Source organism: Salmo salar, chromosome ssa18 (assembly GCF_905237065.1).
Source record: "Salmo salar chromosome ssa18, Ssal_v3.1, whole genome shotgun sequence".
Classification (NCBI taxonomy): domain Eukaryota; kingdom Metazoa; phylum Chordata; class Actinopteri; order Salmoniformes; family Salmonidae; genus Salmo; species Salmo salar.
In genome coordinates, this window is record NC_059459.1 from 80782588 (window position 1) to 80801061 (window position 18474).

Below are 18474 nucleotides of genomic sequence, written 5' to 3' on the forward strand. Positions count from 1 at the left end.
CTCCGCCCACCAGACCTGAATGGAGCAACGCTATTGGTCAACGAACATCACCAGACCTGAATGGAGGGATCCTATTAGCCAAGGAACCTCCACCTTGCAATCCGATTGGTTACTGCAACCTCATCTCCGCCCACCAGACCTGAATGAAAATATATAATTGGTCAAGTAATACCACCAGGACTAAAACAAGCCATCCTATTGGTTACTGCAACCTCAATATCTGCCCACTAGACCTGAATGGAGAAATCTCATTAGCCAAGGAATCTTATCTCCGCCCACCAGACCTGAACCCATACATCCTATTGGCCAACGAGCTTCAACCTTACAATCCTGTTGGCTAAGGAACATCAGTCTCCGCCCACCAGACCTGAACCCAACCATCCTATTGGCCAACGAGCTTCAACCTTGCAATCCTGTTGGCTAAGGAACATCAGTCTCCGCCCACCAGACCTGAACCCGACCATGCTATTGGTTGAGGAAACATGATACACAGCCCCTCTAGCCTCTGTCTCTACCATGTCTTCCAGTGTTTACCGGTGGATTTCATTTTGGGGTTTATTTGACATGAAAATGTTATATTTTGTCTCTTAAGTGTCTACGAACACCGTTTTGTACTGTGTCAAAAAGATTCAAGTCAAATAATAGTATTTGATGCGCGTGACGAAGTGCTCTAGTCAAGTTAGTGTGTTGATGCTACTGGAACACAACTTACCACGAGGTTAATAACTGTTGTTTTGAACATACTTCTTAACAGTCCCTATGCAGCCAAGGAGAACGGGGGTGAATCCTGACCTTTAGAAAGAAAACCCTAAGGAAGGAGAGAGAAAGATGGAGGAGAGAAGGATCCTCACTGTTATATTTTACTGCTCACCAAGGAAAGCCCTAGTCTTCCACATGCCTGTGTGTGTGTGTGTGTGTGTGTGTGTGTGTGTGTGTGTGTGTGTGTGTGTGTGTGTGTGTGTGTGTGTGTGTGTGTGTGTGTGTGGAAATAGAGTATGCAGATTTGAATAATCAGACAAGTCAGTCAAAGCACAGTGCTCATTCTGTAGTCCTTAGCATGTTTGTGCATCTCAGCGTGTGTGTGTGCCGCATGCCACCGTACCTAACATAAAGGGACATGTAGATTAAAAGGAAATTAAATGTGTGTGTTTTTTTTTTCCGCAGGTGGAGAGTGTTGTGCCTTGTCTTGTTTTTATACCAGTGGATGATGGGGGTTGTGGGAGTTTGCCTTTGTCTGCATGTGTGTGTGTCTGTCTGTCAGGTTCAGTTATTTGCTCGTCCAGTCCAGAGTCCTGGTACCAATGATTTATATGACGGGGGGGGCGCCGTGTTGAAGCCACTGTATCTATATCTTGACACTCCCTCACCGTTGTTAAAAGTATTTTGGAAGCTATATAAATGAATGTATTCATGTCTACACTAGTTTATCCTATTACAGATAAACATTTAAAAATAATTGTAAAAAAGAAATACACTGAGAATATCAAACATTAGGAAAACCGTCCTGATATTGAGTTGCAGCCGTCCGTCCGTCCGTCCTCAGAACAGCCTCAGTTCGTCGGGGCGTGGACTCCCACAGTTGCCTGGATGTCCTTTGGGTGGTGATTCTTGATACACACAGGAAACTGTTGAGTGTGGGAGAAAAAAATCCAGCAGCGTTGCAGTTCTTGACACAAACATGGCACCTACTACCATACCCCTGTTCAAAGGCACTTTAAATATTTTGTCTTGCCCCTTCACCCTCTGAATGGCACACAAACACAATCCACGTCTCAAGGCTTAAAAGTCCTTCTTTAAACCGTCTCCTCCTCTTCATCTACACTGATCGAAGTGGGTTTAACGAGTGACATCAATAAGGGATCATATCTTTCACCTGGTCAGTCGGTCATGGAAAGAGCCGTTTCTGTTTTGTTTACTCAGTGTATATGAAAACATTTTCCTTAAAGTATCATTTTATGTTACTCTCCCCACTAGAACAACAGCAACATACTTAAATACATGTCATTTTGTCCTTGAAACGCTGTAGAATTCCATTCATTCCTATGGAGAGGACTGCTTCTTTTAGGGAGTTCCTATATGGCTGACCGGTGGCTTCATAGCATCTGCAATCCGGGGTTTATATAAATCATTGGTATGTACCCAGACATGTTTTGTATGTTAAACTTTATTGATTCGTTTTTCTGAGACAGAAGCACTGTACAGCCTTGTATTATTAAAAGCCACTAATGATGATCCTATGTTACTAATAAAGATATTACAATTACCAACCAATACTTAATAAAACAAACAAACCGACTACTGAAGCTGTTTAGTATTTCATTTATTTTAGTTATAGCTAAACTAATACAGTGCATTCGGAAAGTTTTCAGACACATTGGACTTTTTCTGCATTTTGTTACGTTACAGCCTTATTCTAAAATGGATTAAATCGTTTTTTTCCCCCCCTCATCAATCTACACACAATACCCCAAAATGACATCACAATACCCCATAATGACATCATAATACCCCATAATGACATCACAATACCCCATAATGACATCACAGTACCCCATAATGACATCACAGTACCCCAAAATGACAAAGCAAAAACAGGTTTTTAGAGAGTCCTTTAGGTGCCTTTTGGCAAACTCCAAGCAGGCTGTCGTGCCTTTTACTGAGCAGTGGCTTCCGTCTGGCCACTCTACCATAAAGGCCTGATTGGTGGAGTGCTGCAGAGATGGTTGTCCTGGAAGGTTCTCTCATCTCCACAGAGGAACTCTGGAGCTCTGTCAGAGTGACACCTCCCTGACCAAGGCCCTTCTCCCCCGAATGCTCAGTTTGGCCGGGCGGTCAGCTCTAGGAAGAGTCTTGGTGGTTCCAAACTTCTTCCATTTAAGAATGATGGAGGCCACTGTGTTCTTGGGGACCTTCAATGCTGCAGAATGGTTTGGGACCCTTCCCCAGATCTGTGCCTCGACACAATCCTGTCTCGGAGCTCTACAGACAATTCCTTCAACCTCATGGCTTGGTTTTTACTCTGACATGCACTGTCAACTGTGAGATCTTATATAGACAGGTGTGTGCCTTTCCAAATCATGTCTTATCAATTGAATTTACCACAGGTTTACTCCAATCAAGTTGTAGAAACATCTCAAGGATGGTCAATGGAAACAGGATGCACCTGAGCTCAATTTTGAGTCTCATAGAAAAGGGTCTGAATACTTTTTGTTTTTTGGGGTCTGTATGGGAAAATGGTCCAATTAATGCACTTATCAAGAGAACATCCCTGGTCATCCTTACTGCCTCTGATCTGGCAAAATAAATACATGTAAATAAGGTATTTCTGTTTTTAATTTTATAAATTTGCCAACATTTTTGAAAAACCTGGTTTTGCATTGTCATTATGGGGTATTGTGTGTAGATTTTTTTTATATGGATTTTATAATAAGGCTGTAACATAACAAAATGTGTAAAAGGGGAAGGGATGTGAATACTTCCTGAAGACACAGGACATGGAGGATGATAAAGTAGTGATGGTGGAGAAAAGACCGTTGAATAAAATGAATGGGCCGTGTTCCCACTGATCAGACCAAGTCCAGGACTTGGTCTGCGTCTGGAAACGGGCTCTACCACATATAGGGTACTCTATTGTAAGTGTTGTTTTGCAGGTGGAATGTTCAGAACTAACACCATGTTCTGGTAGAATGTTCGAGTCACACCACTGTTCTAGAGGAATGTTCTGAACACTCTGTGGGAGTGTTCCACTATTCATTTACACCTTTCCTTCATTAGGAATGTAGCCTCGTTAGAACCCCCCTCGTTAGCTTACCCTGTTACGATCTGAGACCACCCAGCCAGACAGAGAGACAGCCAGCCAGACACGTACCCATACAGCCAGACACACATCCATCCACCAAGACAGCCAGACACACACACACACAGCCAGACAGACACAGCCAGACAGACAGACACCCAGACAGCCAGACACGTACCCATACAGCCAGACACACATCCATCCACCAAGACAGCCAGACACACACACACACAGCCAGCCAGACACGTACCCATACAGCCAGACACACATCCATCCACCAAGACAGCCAGACACACACACACACAGCCAGACAGACACAACGACAGCCAGACACCACACGCCAGACAGACAGAGAGACACGTACCCATACAGCCAGACACACATCCATCCACCAAGACAGCCAGACACACACACACACACACAGCCAGACAGACACCCAGACAGAGAGACACGTACCCAGACAGCCAGACATCCATCCACCAAGACAGCCAGACACACACACACACACACAGCCAGACACCCACCCAGACAGAGAGACAGCCAGACACACACACACACACACAGCCAGACACCCACCCAGACAGAGAGACAGCCAGACACACACACACACACACAGCCAGACACCCACCCAGACAGAGAGACAGCCAGACACACACACACACACACAGCCAGACACCCACCCAGACAGACACAGCCAGCCAGACATCCATCCACCAAGACAGCCAGACACACACATAGCCAGACAGACAGCCAGACATCCACCCAGACAGACAGCCACCAACCCAGACAGTCACCCACCAAGACAGCCAGCCGGGTACCCAGACAGACACACAGCCAGACCCAGACAGACACACACACAGACACACACCCAGACAGACAGACAGACAGACAGGTACCCAGACAAACAGGTACCCAGACAGACACACAGACAGACACACACACACACCCAGACAGACAGACAGACAGACAGACAGACAGACAGACAGGTACCCAGACAGACAGGTACCCAGACAGACACACAGACAGACAGGTACCCAGACAGACACACAGACAGACAGGTACCCAGAGAGACAGACAGGTATCCAGACAGACAGGTACCCAGACAGACAGCCTCACTGTGTTCCTCTACCTCACGCACACACTTTTTCTTCTCTGTCTGTCTCTCTCTCTCTTTCTGTCTGTCTTTCTCTCTCTGTCTCTCTTTGTCTCTGTCTGTCTCAATCCAATATAAGGGCTTTATTACCATGGGAAACATATGCTAACATTGCCAAAGCAAGTGAAGTCGATAATATACAAAAGTGAATTAAACAAAAATGAACAGTAAACATTACACTCACAGAAGTGCCATAATAATCAAGACATTAAAATGTCATATCATGTATATACACGGTGTTGTAACGATGTACAAAAAGGAAAATAAATAAGCATAAATCTCTCTCTTTCTCTGGTCTCTCGTTCATAATGGCAGTAACTTGATGAGGTCTGAAGAACAGGGTTTCCGATACCGTGAGTGTTGAGCAGGGGACCAGTAGCAGTTTTGATTAACGACTGGGGTGGCACAGACAGCGTGTGAATATTCAGGAGCTTTGTGTGTGTGTGTTTGGGGAGCTGTGGCTAAGAGGTGGGTGTTCAGTCGAGGGTGGTCACCCATGTCCGCAGCGATACAAACTCTCCACGCTCCCCTGTCAGCTGAGACCCTCATGTTTTGACTGGGGTGTTCCAGACCGTCTTTAGGAGACCATTGGAGTGTGTGGAGAGGGAGGGAGGGAGGGAGGGAGGGAGGAGAAGGGTTCATGGTTGTCCAGGCTGTGAGAACACTCTTTAGAGAGAGAGAGGGAGGTGTCAAGGTTGAGAACTGTTTTGTGGTTTCTGTCTAAACCCTGAGTGCTCTACTGATCTCCTATAGATGCTTTGGAACACAGAGACCAGACACTAACTTCCTCACCCACACTACCCACACTGTTACCTATAATAACTTTCTCACCCACACTACCCACACTGTGTTACCTATAATAACTTCCTCACCCACACTACCCACACTGTGTTACCTATAATAACTTCCTCACCCACACTACCCACACTATGTTACCTATAATAACTTCCTCACCCACACTACCCACACTATGTTACCTATAATAACTTCCTCACCCACACTACCCACACTATGTTACCTACAATAACTTCCTCACCCACACTATGCTACCTACAATAATACCTTCCCCTCCTCTCCTGTCTCCCCATCCCTCCTCTCCCATCTCTTCTCACCTGCTCCCATGCCACCACCATACAATAACTTCCTCTCCCCCTGGAGTTTTATTTTTAACTCTCTTCCTGGTCAGACAAGAGACTAGAGAGATCTAGAACACCCTATCAGCAGTCAGCATCACAGACGTGTTTTTCTATAGGCTGTGTCCTGCACACAATACTGTGTGTGTGTGTGTGGTTTGGTGTGTGTCTTCTCTTGGCCTCAGAGGGACAGTCACCCTATCTGACCTGGATTAGTGATTGGTCGAATCAAGTGTGTTAGTGTTGGGTTGGAATAGAAAAGTGTCCCCTGGTTGGTCGAACTGAGCTTGGCCAAGACACAGTAATGTTCTTGATTGGATAAATTTAGAAATTTGCCAATCTGTTAATTGGAATTAAACATCACTTTACCAGCCAGCATAATGTGAGTTGCTGGCCTGATGTGGCCTGTAAACCAAGAGTTTTGGGGTAGAACTAGGTCCTCAAAATAAGGCTGTATGAAATATGTATTGTCTTAAAGAATTTCATTGATAATTTAATTTGTACTCAGAGCATGCACGAACCAACTGGCAAGTGTCTTGACTGACATGTTCAACCTCTCCCTGTCTGAGTCTGTAATGCCAACATGTTTCAAGCAGACCGCCATAGTCTCTGTGTCCAAGAAAGCAAAGGTAACCTGTCTAAATGACATAAGCCCCGTAGCACTCACGTCTGTAGCTATGAAGTGCGTTGAAAGGCTGGTCATGGCTCACATCAAATCAAATCAAATGTATTTATATAGCCCTTCTTACATCAGCTGATATCTCAAAGTGCTGTACAGAAACCCAGCCTAAAACCCCAAACAGCAAGCAATGCAGGTGTAGAAGCACGGTGGCTAGGAAAAAACTCCCTAGAAAGGCCAAACCATAGGAAGAAACCTAGAGAGGAACCAGGCTGTGAGGGGTGGCCAGTCCTCTTCTGGCTGTGCAGGGTGGAGATTATAACAGCACATGGCCTAGATGTTCAAATGTTCATAAATGACCAGCATTGTCAAATAATAACAATCATAGTAGTTGTCGAGGGTGCAACAAGTCAGTAACACAAGAGTAAGTGTCAGTTGGCTTTTTCATAGCCGATCTTTGAGAGTATCTCTACCGCTCCTGCTGTCTCTAGAGAGTTGAAAACAGCAGGTCTGGGACAGGTAGCACCATTATCCCAGAAACCCTAGACCCACTCCAATTTGCATACCGCCCCAACAGATCCACAGATGACTCCACACTGCCCACTGCCCTATCCCACCTGGACAAGAGGAATACCTACATCAGAATGCTGTTCATTGAATACAGCTCAGTATTCAACACCATAGTGCCCACAAAGCTCATGATGAAGAAAAGGACCCTGGGACTAAACACCTCCCTCTGCAACTGGATCATGGACTTCCTGACGGGCCGCCTCCAAGTGGTAAGAGAAGGCAACAACACATCTGCCACACTTATCCTCAACACGGGGGCCCCTCAGGTGTGCGTACTTAGTCCCCTCCTGTACTCCCTGTTCACCCACGACTGCGTGGCCAAGCACGACTCCCAACACCATCATTACGTTTGCTGACGACACAACAGTTGATCACCGACAACGACGAGACAGCCTATAGGGAGGAGGTCAGAGACCTGGCAGTGTGGTGCCAGGACAACAACCTCTCCCTCAATGTGAGCAAGACAAAGGAGCTGATCGTGGACTATAGGAAAAGGTCGCCGAACAGGCCCCCATTAACCCCGACGGGGCTGTAGTGGAGCGGGTTGAGAGTTTTAAGTTCTTTGGTGACCACATCACCAACAAACTATCATGGTACAAACACACCAAGACAGTCGTGAAGAGGGCACAACAACGCCTTTTCCCCCTCAGGAGACTGAAAAGATTTGGCATGGATCCCCAGATCCTCAAAAAGTTCTACAGCTGCACCATCGAGAGCATCCTGACCGGTTGCATCACCGCCTGGTATTGCAACTGCTCGGCATTCCGACCGTAAGGCGCTACAGAGGGTAGTGCGTACGGCCCAGTACATCACTGGGGCTAAGCTAACTGCCATCCAGGACCTCTATACCAGGCGGTGTCAGAGGAAGGACCTAAAGATTGTCAAAGACTCCAGCCACCCAAGTCATAGACTGTTCTCTCTGCTACCGCACGGCAAGCGGTAACGGAGCGCCAAGTTTAGGTCCAAAAGACTTCAAACAGCTTCTACCCTCAAGCCATAAGACTCCTGAACATCTAATCAAATGGCTACCCAGACTATTTGCATTGACCCCCCCCTCCTTTGTTTTTGTACTGCTGCTACTCACAGTTTATTATCTATGCATTGTCACTTTATCCCCACCTGCATGTACAAATTACCTCAACTAACCTGTACCTCCGCACATTGATCGGTACCGGTACCCCCTGTATATAGCCACATTATTGTTATTTTGTGTTCCTTTATATACACAGTACCAGTCAAAAGTTTGGACACTGAATATTTTATATTGTAGAATAACAGTGAAACTATCAAAAACTATGAAATAGCACATATGGAATCATGCAGTAACCACAAAAGTGTTAAACAAATTAAAATATATTGTATTTTTGAGATTCTAGCCAGCCTTTGCCGTGATGACAGCTTCGCACACTCTTGGCATTCTCTCAACCAGCTTCTTTTTTATATACATGCAGGGGTCCTAAAGTCATACAATTCTAAAATCATAAAATTCTATATTTTAAAATCATAAAATTCTTTATTCTAAAATTCTATATTCTAAAATTCTAAAATCATAAAATTCTATATTTAAAATTCTAAAATTCCTAAAATTCTAAATCAATGAACCCTTCTTAGACTTTCAGAGGCTAAATGGAGATGCAGAGACATTTAATCCTGATATAGGCCTTTAAAGAGACACACACAATCAACACACCAGACACACAAAAATCTGATTCCAATAAAACATCTCTCTTTTTTTCTGACGGCTTGAAACGAAAGCAACCTCAGCTGATCCTTAAACTTTCCTCGCCGTAGCAGCACCCAGGGTGTGTGCCGGTTTCTCCTCACACCAACAGATCCAAACCCCTGTCAGCAGTTACTGTCTGTGATGCTCCTCAAACGGGGAACAGAGACTTAATAAACACATTCATAAATCAGCCATCATATTGCTTCATAATCACTTCAATACTATCCATATCCCTTCAAAGTGTGTGTGTGTGTGTGTGTGTGTGTGCGTGCGTGCGTGCGTGCGTGTGTGTGTGTGCGTGCGTCAGATCAAGATTTGCAGATGTTATCGCAGGTGCAGTGAAATCCTTGTGCTCCAAAAGTTAAGCAATACCTATAATACATTTAAAAAACAATGCAAACATAATCCAGATTAAAAAAATTCAGAACGAGCAATGTCAGAGACCGGAAAATGCAGCCAGGTCCCCCCGTGATACAAGTCAGTATTGGACGTCCGTCCATGTCTGAGGACGTCGGGAGATGACGTGGTAACTGGCCACTAGGGGCAACAGTGAGAGATGTTTCCTTCATTTTTTGTCTAGGTCATTGTGGACGAGGATGGTGGACGGGCGTCTGCGTCTGGTGACAAAGGTTTCTCGGTTGTTTTTTAAAATGTTTGTTTGAAGCCAAACCTCAACCGATACCTTAACCTTTCTGAGTTCGTGCCTAAACTTAACCTTAAACACAGAAATTTGACGTTTGAGGAACACGGGGGATGTTCCTATTTTTTAACTATTTTTGTTTCATCAGACCCGAGGACATTTCTCCAAAAAGTACGATCTTTTGTCCCCATGTGCAGTTGCAAACCGTAGTCTGGCTTTTTTATGGCGGTTTTGGAGCAGTGGCTTCTTCCTTGCTGGGTGGCCTTTCAGGTTATCTTGATACAGGACTCGTTTTACTGTGGATATAGATACTTTTGTACCTGTTTCCTCCAGTATCTTCACAAGGTCCTTTGCTGTTGATCTGGGATTGATTTGCACTTTTTGCACCAAAGTACGTTCATCTCTAGGAGACAGAACGCATCTCCTTCTGTATAGACAGTATAGACACTATAGATATTATAGACACTATAGATATTATAGACACTATAGACACTATAGACAGTATAGACACTATAGATATTATAGACACTATAGATATTATAGACACTATAGACACTATAGACAGTATAGACACTATAGACAGTATAGACACTATAGACAGCATAGACAGTATAGACAGTATAGACAGTATAGACAGTATAGACACTATAGACAGTATAGACAGCATAGACAGTATAGACAGTATAGACACTATAGACACTATAGACAGTATAGACAGCATAGACAGTATAGACAGCATAGACAGTATAGACAGCATAGACACTATAGACAGTATAGACAGTATAGACACTATAGACAGTATAGACAGCATAGACAGTATAGACAGTATAGACACTATAGACAGTATAGACAGCATAGACAGTATAGACAGTATAGACAGCATAGACAGTATAGACAGTATAGACACTATAGACAGTATAGACAGTATAGACAGTATAGACACTATAGACAGTATAGACAGCATAGACAGTATAGACAGTATAGACAGTATAGACAGCATAGACAGTATAGACAGTATAGACACTATAGACACTATAGACAGTATAGACAGTAGAGACAGTATAGATATTATAGACAGTATATTAATATACAACTAACAGTAGTTATATAGGATGAGCCATGACTAGAATACAGTATGTACATATAAAGTGTGTAAAACAGTATGTAAACAGTGTTAAAGTGACCAGCCTTCAAATAGGACAGCAGTCTCGGTAAGGTTCAGGGTAGAGTACCGGGTGGTAGCTGGCTAGTAACAGTCTCTAAGGTTCAGGGTAGAGTACCGGGTGGTAGCTGGCTAGTAACAGTCTCTAAGGTTCAGGGTAGAGTACCGGGTGGTAGCTGGCTAGTAACAGTCTCTAAGGTTCAGGGTAGAGTACCGGGTGGTAGCTGGCTAGTAACAGTGACTAAGGTTCAGTGACGGTATTGGACGGAGGCTAGTAACAGTGCCTAAGGTTCAGTGACGGTATTGGACGGAGGCTAGTAACAGTGACTAAGGTTCAGCGCCACAGTTATTGGACGGAGGCTAGTAACAGTGACTAAGGTTCAGTGACGGTATTGGACGGAGGCTAGTAACAGTGACTAAGGTTCAGTGACGGTATTGGACGGAGGCTAGTAACAGTGACTAAGGTTCAGCGACGGTATTGGACGGAGGCTAGTAACAGTGACTAAGGTTCAGCGACGGTATTGGACGGAGGCTAGTAACAGTGACTAAGGTTCAGTGACGGTATTGGACGGAGGCTAGTAACAGTGACTAAGGTTCAGCGACGGTATTGGACGGAGGCTAGTAACAGTGCCTAAGGTTCAGCGACGGTATTGGACGGAGGCTAGTAACAGTGACTAAGGTTCAGTGACGGTATTGGACGGAGGCTAGTAACAGTGACTAAGGTTCAGTGACGGTATTGGACGGAGGCTAGTAACAGTGCCTAAGGTTCAGCGACGGTATTGGACGGAGGCTAGTAACAGTGCCTAAGGTTCAGCGACGGTATTGGACGGAGGCTAGTAACAGTGACTAAGGTTCAGCGACGGTATTGGACGGAGGCTAGTAACAGTGACTAAGGTTCAGCGACGGTATTGGACGGAGGCCGGTTAGTGGTGACTGTTTAACAATCTGATTGCCTGTACGATAGTGAGCATCTCTCTGATGCACCTTTACTGTCTCCTCCTTCTGGATTTTAGCGGGGTGAACAGGCCATAGCTCTGGTTGGTGAGGTCCTTGATGGTCTTGGCCTCTTCTTGGCCTTCCTGGGACACCAGGTGCTGTGGGTGTGTTTGTGTGTGTGCACATTTAACTATACTATGCCAGAAGTTCCCACAAGAATGGTAAATGAACAAAAAATGTAAGATCAAATGCTATTCTAGGGTGTTTAGGGTTAAGTTTAGAATTAGTGGTAGGGTTAGAATTAGGTTTAGGGTTTAGGTTAGAATTAGGGCTAGGAGCTAGGTTAAGTTTTGGGGTAAGGGTTTGGGAAAATATGATTTTGAATAGGACTGAATTGTGTGTCCCCACAAGGTTAGTTAAACAAGACTGTGTGTAAGTGTCCCCACAAGGTTAGTTAAACAAGACTGTGTGTGTGTGTCCCCACAAAGTTAGTTATACAAGACTGTGTGTGTCCCCACAAGGTTAGTTATACATGACTGTGTGTGTGTGTGTCCCCACAAGGTTAGTTATACATGACTGTGTGTGTGTGTGTCCCAGGAGGCTGCTGACAGGAGGTCTCATAGTAATGTCTGGAATGGAGTAAATGGAATGCTATCAAAACACCATGGAAACCAGGTGTTTGATGCATTTCTTCCATTCCAGTCATTACTATGAACCCGTCCTCCCAAATTACAGTGCCACAATGCCTCCTGTGATGTGCGTGTCGGGTACTGTACAACTGCAGAGAAGAGAACAAGATGTTAAAACGCAGAGAGACTAATAGACCGACAGAAAAACACGGATGGAGGGAGAGACGCAGAGAGGACTATAACAATGGGTCTAAGGACATGAACCATGGTCCGTGACCTGTCCTCCTTTGCTCTCTCTCTCTCTCTCTCTCTCTCTCTCTCTCTCTCTCTCTCTCTCTCTCTCGCTCTGTCCTTCCTCTGTTCTCCCTCTCTTCCTCCTTTGGCTCGGCTCATCAAAAAAACAACAAGATGCAAAACAGATCCTAAGGCAGCGAGATGGACAGATAACCTGCTCTCACACCTGGAGAGAGAGAGAGAGAGCAAATCAGCTTGGCTCTGCTACATGTTGTTTTAGTTCTATGTTTTTAGAAATGACCCAGCTCCCCTCCATGACCCAGCTCCCTTCCATGACCCAGCTCCCCTCCACACACTCCCCTTTAATATAGAGAAATGACCCAGCTCCCCTCCATGACCCAGCTCCCTTCCATGACCCAGCTCCCCTCCACACACTCCCCTTTAATATAGAGAAATGACCCAGCTCCCCTCCATGACCCAGCTCCCTTCCATGACCCAGCTCCCCTCCACACACTCCCCTTTAATATAGAGAAATGACCCAGCTCCCCTCCATGACCCAGCTCCCTTCCATGACCCAGCTCCCCTCCACACACTCCCCTTTAATATAGAGAAATGACCCAGCTCCCTTCCATGACCCAGCTCCCCTCCATGACCCAGCTCCCCTCCACACACTCCCCTTTAATAGAGATATGACCCAGCTCCCTTCCATGACCCGCTCCCCTCCTGACCCAGCTCCCCTCCACACACTCCCCTTTAATATAGAGAAATGACCCAGCTCCCTTCCATGACCCAGCTCCCCTCCATGACCCAGCTCCCCTCCACACACTCCCCTTCAGCCATGAGATGACCCAGCTCCCCTCCACACACTCCCCTTTAATATAGAGAAATGACCCAGCTCCCTTCCATGACCCAGCTCCCCTCCACACACTCCCCTTTAATATAGAGAAATGACCCAGCTCCCCTCCATGACCCAGCTCCCCTCCACACACTCCCCTTTAATATAGAGATATGACCCAGCTCCCCTCCACACACTCCCCTTTAATAGAGATATGACCCTGCTCCCCTCCACACACTCCCCTTTAATATAGAGATATGACCCAGCTCCCCTCCACACACTCCCCTTTAATATAGAGATATGACCCAGCTCCCCTCCACACACTCCCCTTTAATATAGAGATATGACCCAGCTCCCCTCCACACACTCCCCTTTAATATAGAGATATGACCCAGCTCCCCTCCACACACTCCCCTTTAATATAGAGATATGACCCAGCTCCCCTCCACACACTCCCCTTTAATATAGAGATATGACCCAGCTCCCCTCCACACACTCCCCTTTAATATAGAGATATGACCCAGCTCCCCTCCACACACTCCCCTTTAATATAGAGATATGACCCAGCTCCCCTCCACACACTCCCCTTTAATAGAGATATGACTCAGCTCCCCTCCACACATTCCCCTTTAATATAGAGATATGACCCAGCTCCCCTCCACACACTCCCCTTTAATATAGAGATATGACCCAGCTCCCCTCCACACACTCCCCTTTAATATAGAGATATGACCCAGCTCCCCTCCACACACTCCCCTTTAATATAGAGATATGACCCAGCTCCCCTCCACACACTCCCCTTTAATAGAGATATGACCCAGCTCCCCTCCACACACATGAACACTTAACACACTCACACACACACACACACACACACACACACACACACACACACACACACACACACACACACACACACACACACACACACAATCCAGGGTTATTGATGGGATAGCCAGGTCAAAGGTTACAAAAGCTCTTCCCCCGAGTGTGTGTGTGTGTACCAGACTTTCTCCTTCTTTCAAGGTGTGTGTCGGTGTTATTTGTGACTTCGACCTATCTTTCCTTCTCTCTTTCTCTCTCTCTCTCTCAATTTATTTTAAATTTACGTGGCTTTATTGTGATGGGAAACATATTTTTACATTGCCAAAGCAATTTAAATAGGTAATAAACAAACATGAAATAAACAATAAAAATGTACAGTAAACATTACACTCACAAAAGTTCCAAAATAATAAAGACATTTCAAATGTCATATTAAGTATATATACAGTGTTGTAACAATGTGCAAATAGTTAAAGTACAAAAAGGAAAATAAAAAAACATAAATATAGTTTGTCTATTTATCTCTCTCTCACACACACACATTGATCCAGTCTGTCTGTTTTGTCTCCCCTCTCTCTCTCTTTTCTACTTTTTATGTCTCTTTATCAGCATTCTAAACATTCAGTAACGTTCTAAACATTCAGTAACGTTCTAAACATTCAGTAACATTCTAAACATTCAGTAATGTTCAGTAACGTTCTAAACATTCAGTAACGTTCTAAACATTCAGTAACATTCAGTAACGTTCTAAACATTCAGTAACGTTCTAAACATTCAGTAACGTTCTAAACATTCAGTAACGTTCTAAACATTCAGTAACGTTCTAAACATTCAGTAACATTCTAAACATTCAGTAACATTCTAAACATTCAGTAACATTCTAAACATACATTCAGTAACGTTCTAAACATTCAGTAACGTTCTAAACATTCAGTAACGTTCTAAACATTCAGTAACGTTCTAAACATTCAGTAACATTCTAAACATTCAGTAACCATTCTAAGCATTCAGTAACATTCAGTAACGTTCTTAACATTCAGTAACATTCTAAACATTCAGTAACCATTCTAAGCATTCAGTAACATTCTAAACATGCAGTAACGTTCTAAACATTCAGTAACGTTCTAAACATTCAGTAACGTTCTAAACATTCAGTAACGTTCTAAACATTCAGTAACATTCTAAACATGCAGTAACGTTCTAAACATGCAGTAACGTTCTAAACATTCAGTAACAATCTAAACATTCAGTAACGTTCTAAACATTCAGTAACGTTCTAAACATTCAGTAACGTTCTAAACATTCAGTAAGTAACTTTCTAAACATACATTCAGTAAGTAACTTTCTAAACATACATTCAGTAATGTTCTAAACATACATTCAGTAACGTTCTAAACATACATTCAGTAACGTTCTAAACATACATTCAGTAACGTTCTAAACATTCAGTAACGTTCTAAACATTCAGTAACGTTCTAAACATTCAGTAACATTCTAAACATTCAGTAATGTTCAGTAACGTTCTAAACATTCAGTAACGTTCTAAACATTCAGTAACATTCAGTAACGTTCTAAACATTCAGTAACGTTCTAAACATTCAGTAACGTTCTAAACATTCAGTAACATTCTAAACATTCAGTAACATTCTAAACATTCAGTAACATTCTAAACATACATTCAGTAACGTTCTAAACATTCAGTAACGTTCTAAACATTCAGTAACGTTCTAAACATTCAGTAACGTTCTAAACATTCAGTAACGTTCTAAACATTCAGTAACGTTCTAAACATTCAGTAACCATTCTAAGCATTCAGTAACATTCAGTAACGTTCTTAACATTCAGTAACATTCTAAACATTCAGTAACCATTCTAAGCATTCAGTAACATTCTAAACATGCAGTAACGTTCTAAACATTCAGTAACGTTCTAAACATTCAGTAACGTTCTAAACATTCAGTAACGTTCTAAACATTCAGTAACATTCTAAACATGCAGTAACGTTCTAAACATTCAGTAACAATCTAAACATTCAGTAACGTTCTAAACATTCAGTAACGTTCTAAACATTCAGTAACGTTCTAAACATTCAGTAAGTAACTTTCTAAACATACATTCAGTAAGTAACTTTCTAAACATACATTCAGTAATGTTCTAAACATACATTCAGTAACGTTCTAAACATACATTCAGTAACGTTCTAAACATACATTCAGTAACGTTCTAAACATACATTCAGTAACGTTCTAAACATACATTCAGTAACGTTCTAAACATACATTCAGTAAGTAACTTTCTAAACATACATTCAGTAACGTTCTAAACATACATTCAGTAACGTTCTAAACATACATTCAGTAACGTTCTAAACATACATTCAGTAACAATCTAAACATACATTCAGTAACAATCTAAACATTCAGTAACAGAGTAACATTCTTTTCAGATCAGGACCAAACCAGAGAGTATAGTTTTGGTCATTGATTAGATATTTTATTTTAAACAGTTTGACTTTGGATCCAAAATACTACACACACACACACACAGTAATGGAATGTTTTGATGAGTGTGATAGTGACTTATTTTATACTATAAATAGCTTTGGTGTAAGCCTGCGTATCTCTTAAGCACTACCATGTGAATGTGTGTGAGTACGCAAGTACTTGTTTCAGCTTTGAGTGTGTGTGTGTTTTCCCTCTGTGTACCCCAGATCCCCCTGAGGTTTTGGAGCATTCCCAAATTCACAGAAAAGAGAATAAAACGAAATAAAATTGTAATTGTTTTTATAAGGGAGAAAGGTTAGCATATCTTTTCTGATCTCCTTCCATGATATTTATAAGGAGTTAAAATGTCAAATGACATTAACATAATTGGGAGTCTTAAGGGACTTGCTTGATTGAATGCAGCCCAAGGTCGGTGTGTGTGTGTGTGCGTGTGTGTGTGTGTGTGTGTGTGTGTGTGTGTGTGTGTGTGTGTGTGTGTGTGTGTGTGTGTGTGTGTGTGTGTGTGTGTGTGTTACGCACACACTGTAAAGCAAGAACCCAAATGCCGAAAGATAGACTGAAAATCCCCAAAGAAGGAGGGAAGGGACATACAAGCTGACATCCTTGCCAGCATATCCTGAGACTAGGTACCCATATTCTGCCCCTGTAGACTAGAGACCCATATTCTGACCCTGTAGACTAGGTACCCATATTCTGCCCCTGTAGACTAGGGACCCATATTCTGACCCTGTAGACTAGAGACCCATATTCTGACCCTGGAGACTAGCGACCCATATTCTGACCCTGGAGACTAGAGACCCATATTCTGACCCTGGAGACTAGCGACCCATATTCTGACCCTGGAGACTAGAGACCCATATTCTGACCCTCGAGACTAGAGACCCATATTCTGCCCCTGTAGACTAGAGACCCATATTCTGACCCTGGAGACTAGCGACCCATATTCTGACCCTGGAGACTAGCGACCCATATTCTGACCCTGGAGACTAGCGACCCATATTCTGACCCTGGAGATTAGAGACCCATATTCTGACCCTGGAGACTAGAGACCCATATTCTGACCCTGGAGACTAGCGACCCATATTCTGACCCTGGAGACTAGCGACCCATATTCTGACCCTGGAGATTAGAGACCCATATTCTGACCCTGGAGACTAGCGACCCATATTCTGACCCTGGAGGCTAGAGACCCATATTCTCACCCTGGAGACGACCCATATTCTGACCCTGGAGACTAGTGACCCATATTCTGACCCTGGAGATTAGAGACCCATATTCTGACCCTGGAGACTAGCGACCCATATTCTGACCCTGGAGGCTAGAGACCCATATTCTCACCCTGAGATTTCTACCCTAATTAGACCCATATTCTGCCCCTGTAGATTAGAGACCCATATTCTGACCCTGGAGACTAGAGACCCATATTCTGACCCTTGAGATTAGAGACCCATTGAGACCAAGATGTCTTAGTGTTTTATCACCTCCCAGATCTCTCAGAATCAGATTGAATAAAAGAGAACCGTGTCGTAAAACACAGACTCGGCTATCTCTCTTCTACCTTCTATAAATCATTTCAAATTCCTTATGTTTAGCAAAACAGATGGCACTATTATTTTATTGACGGATAGCCAGGGGCACTCAGACATAATTTACAAAGGAAGCATTTGTGTTTAGTGAGTCAGATCAGAGGCAGTAGGGATGACCAGGGATGTTCT

General features: G+C 43.6%; 1 protein-coding gene across 6 annotated transcripts in view; it reads left to right on the top strand.

Moving 5' to 3' along the window:
* Window positions 1–2303, top strand: part of exoc6b (exocyst complex component 6B) — a 168619-nt gene extending 166316 nt beyond the window's left edge. For all 6 annotated transcript variants that reach the window (XM_045701645.1, XM_045701640.1, XM_045701642.1 and 3 more), the window contains one exon: window positions 1–2303. This exon is cut by the window's left edge and continues 108 nt beyond it. In XM_045701645.1, coding sequence (XP_045557601.1) covers window positions 1–19 — 19 coding nt within the window. In that variant the 3' untranslated portion in view covers window positions 20–2303.
* The last annotated feature ends 16171 nt before the right edge of the window (window positions 2304–18474 follow it).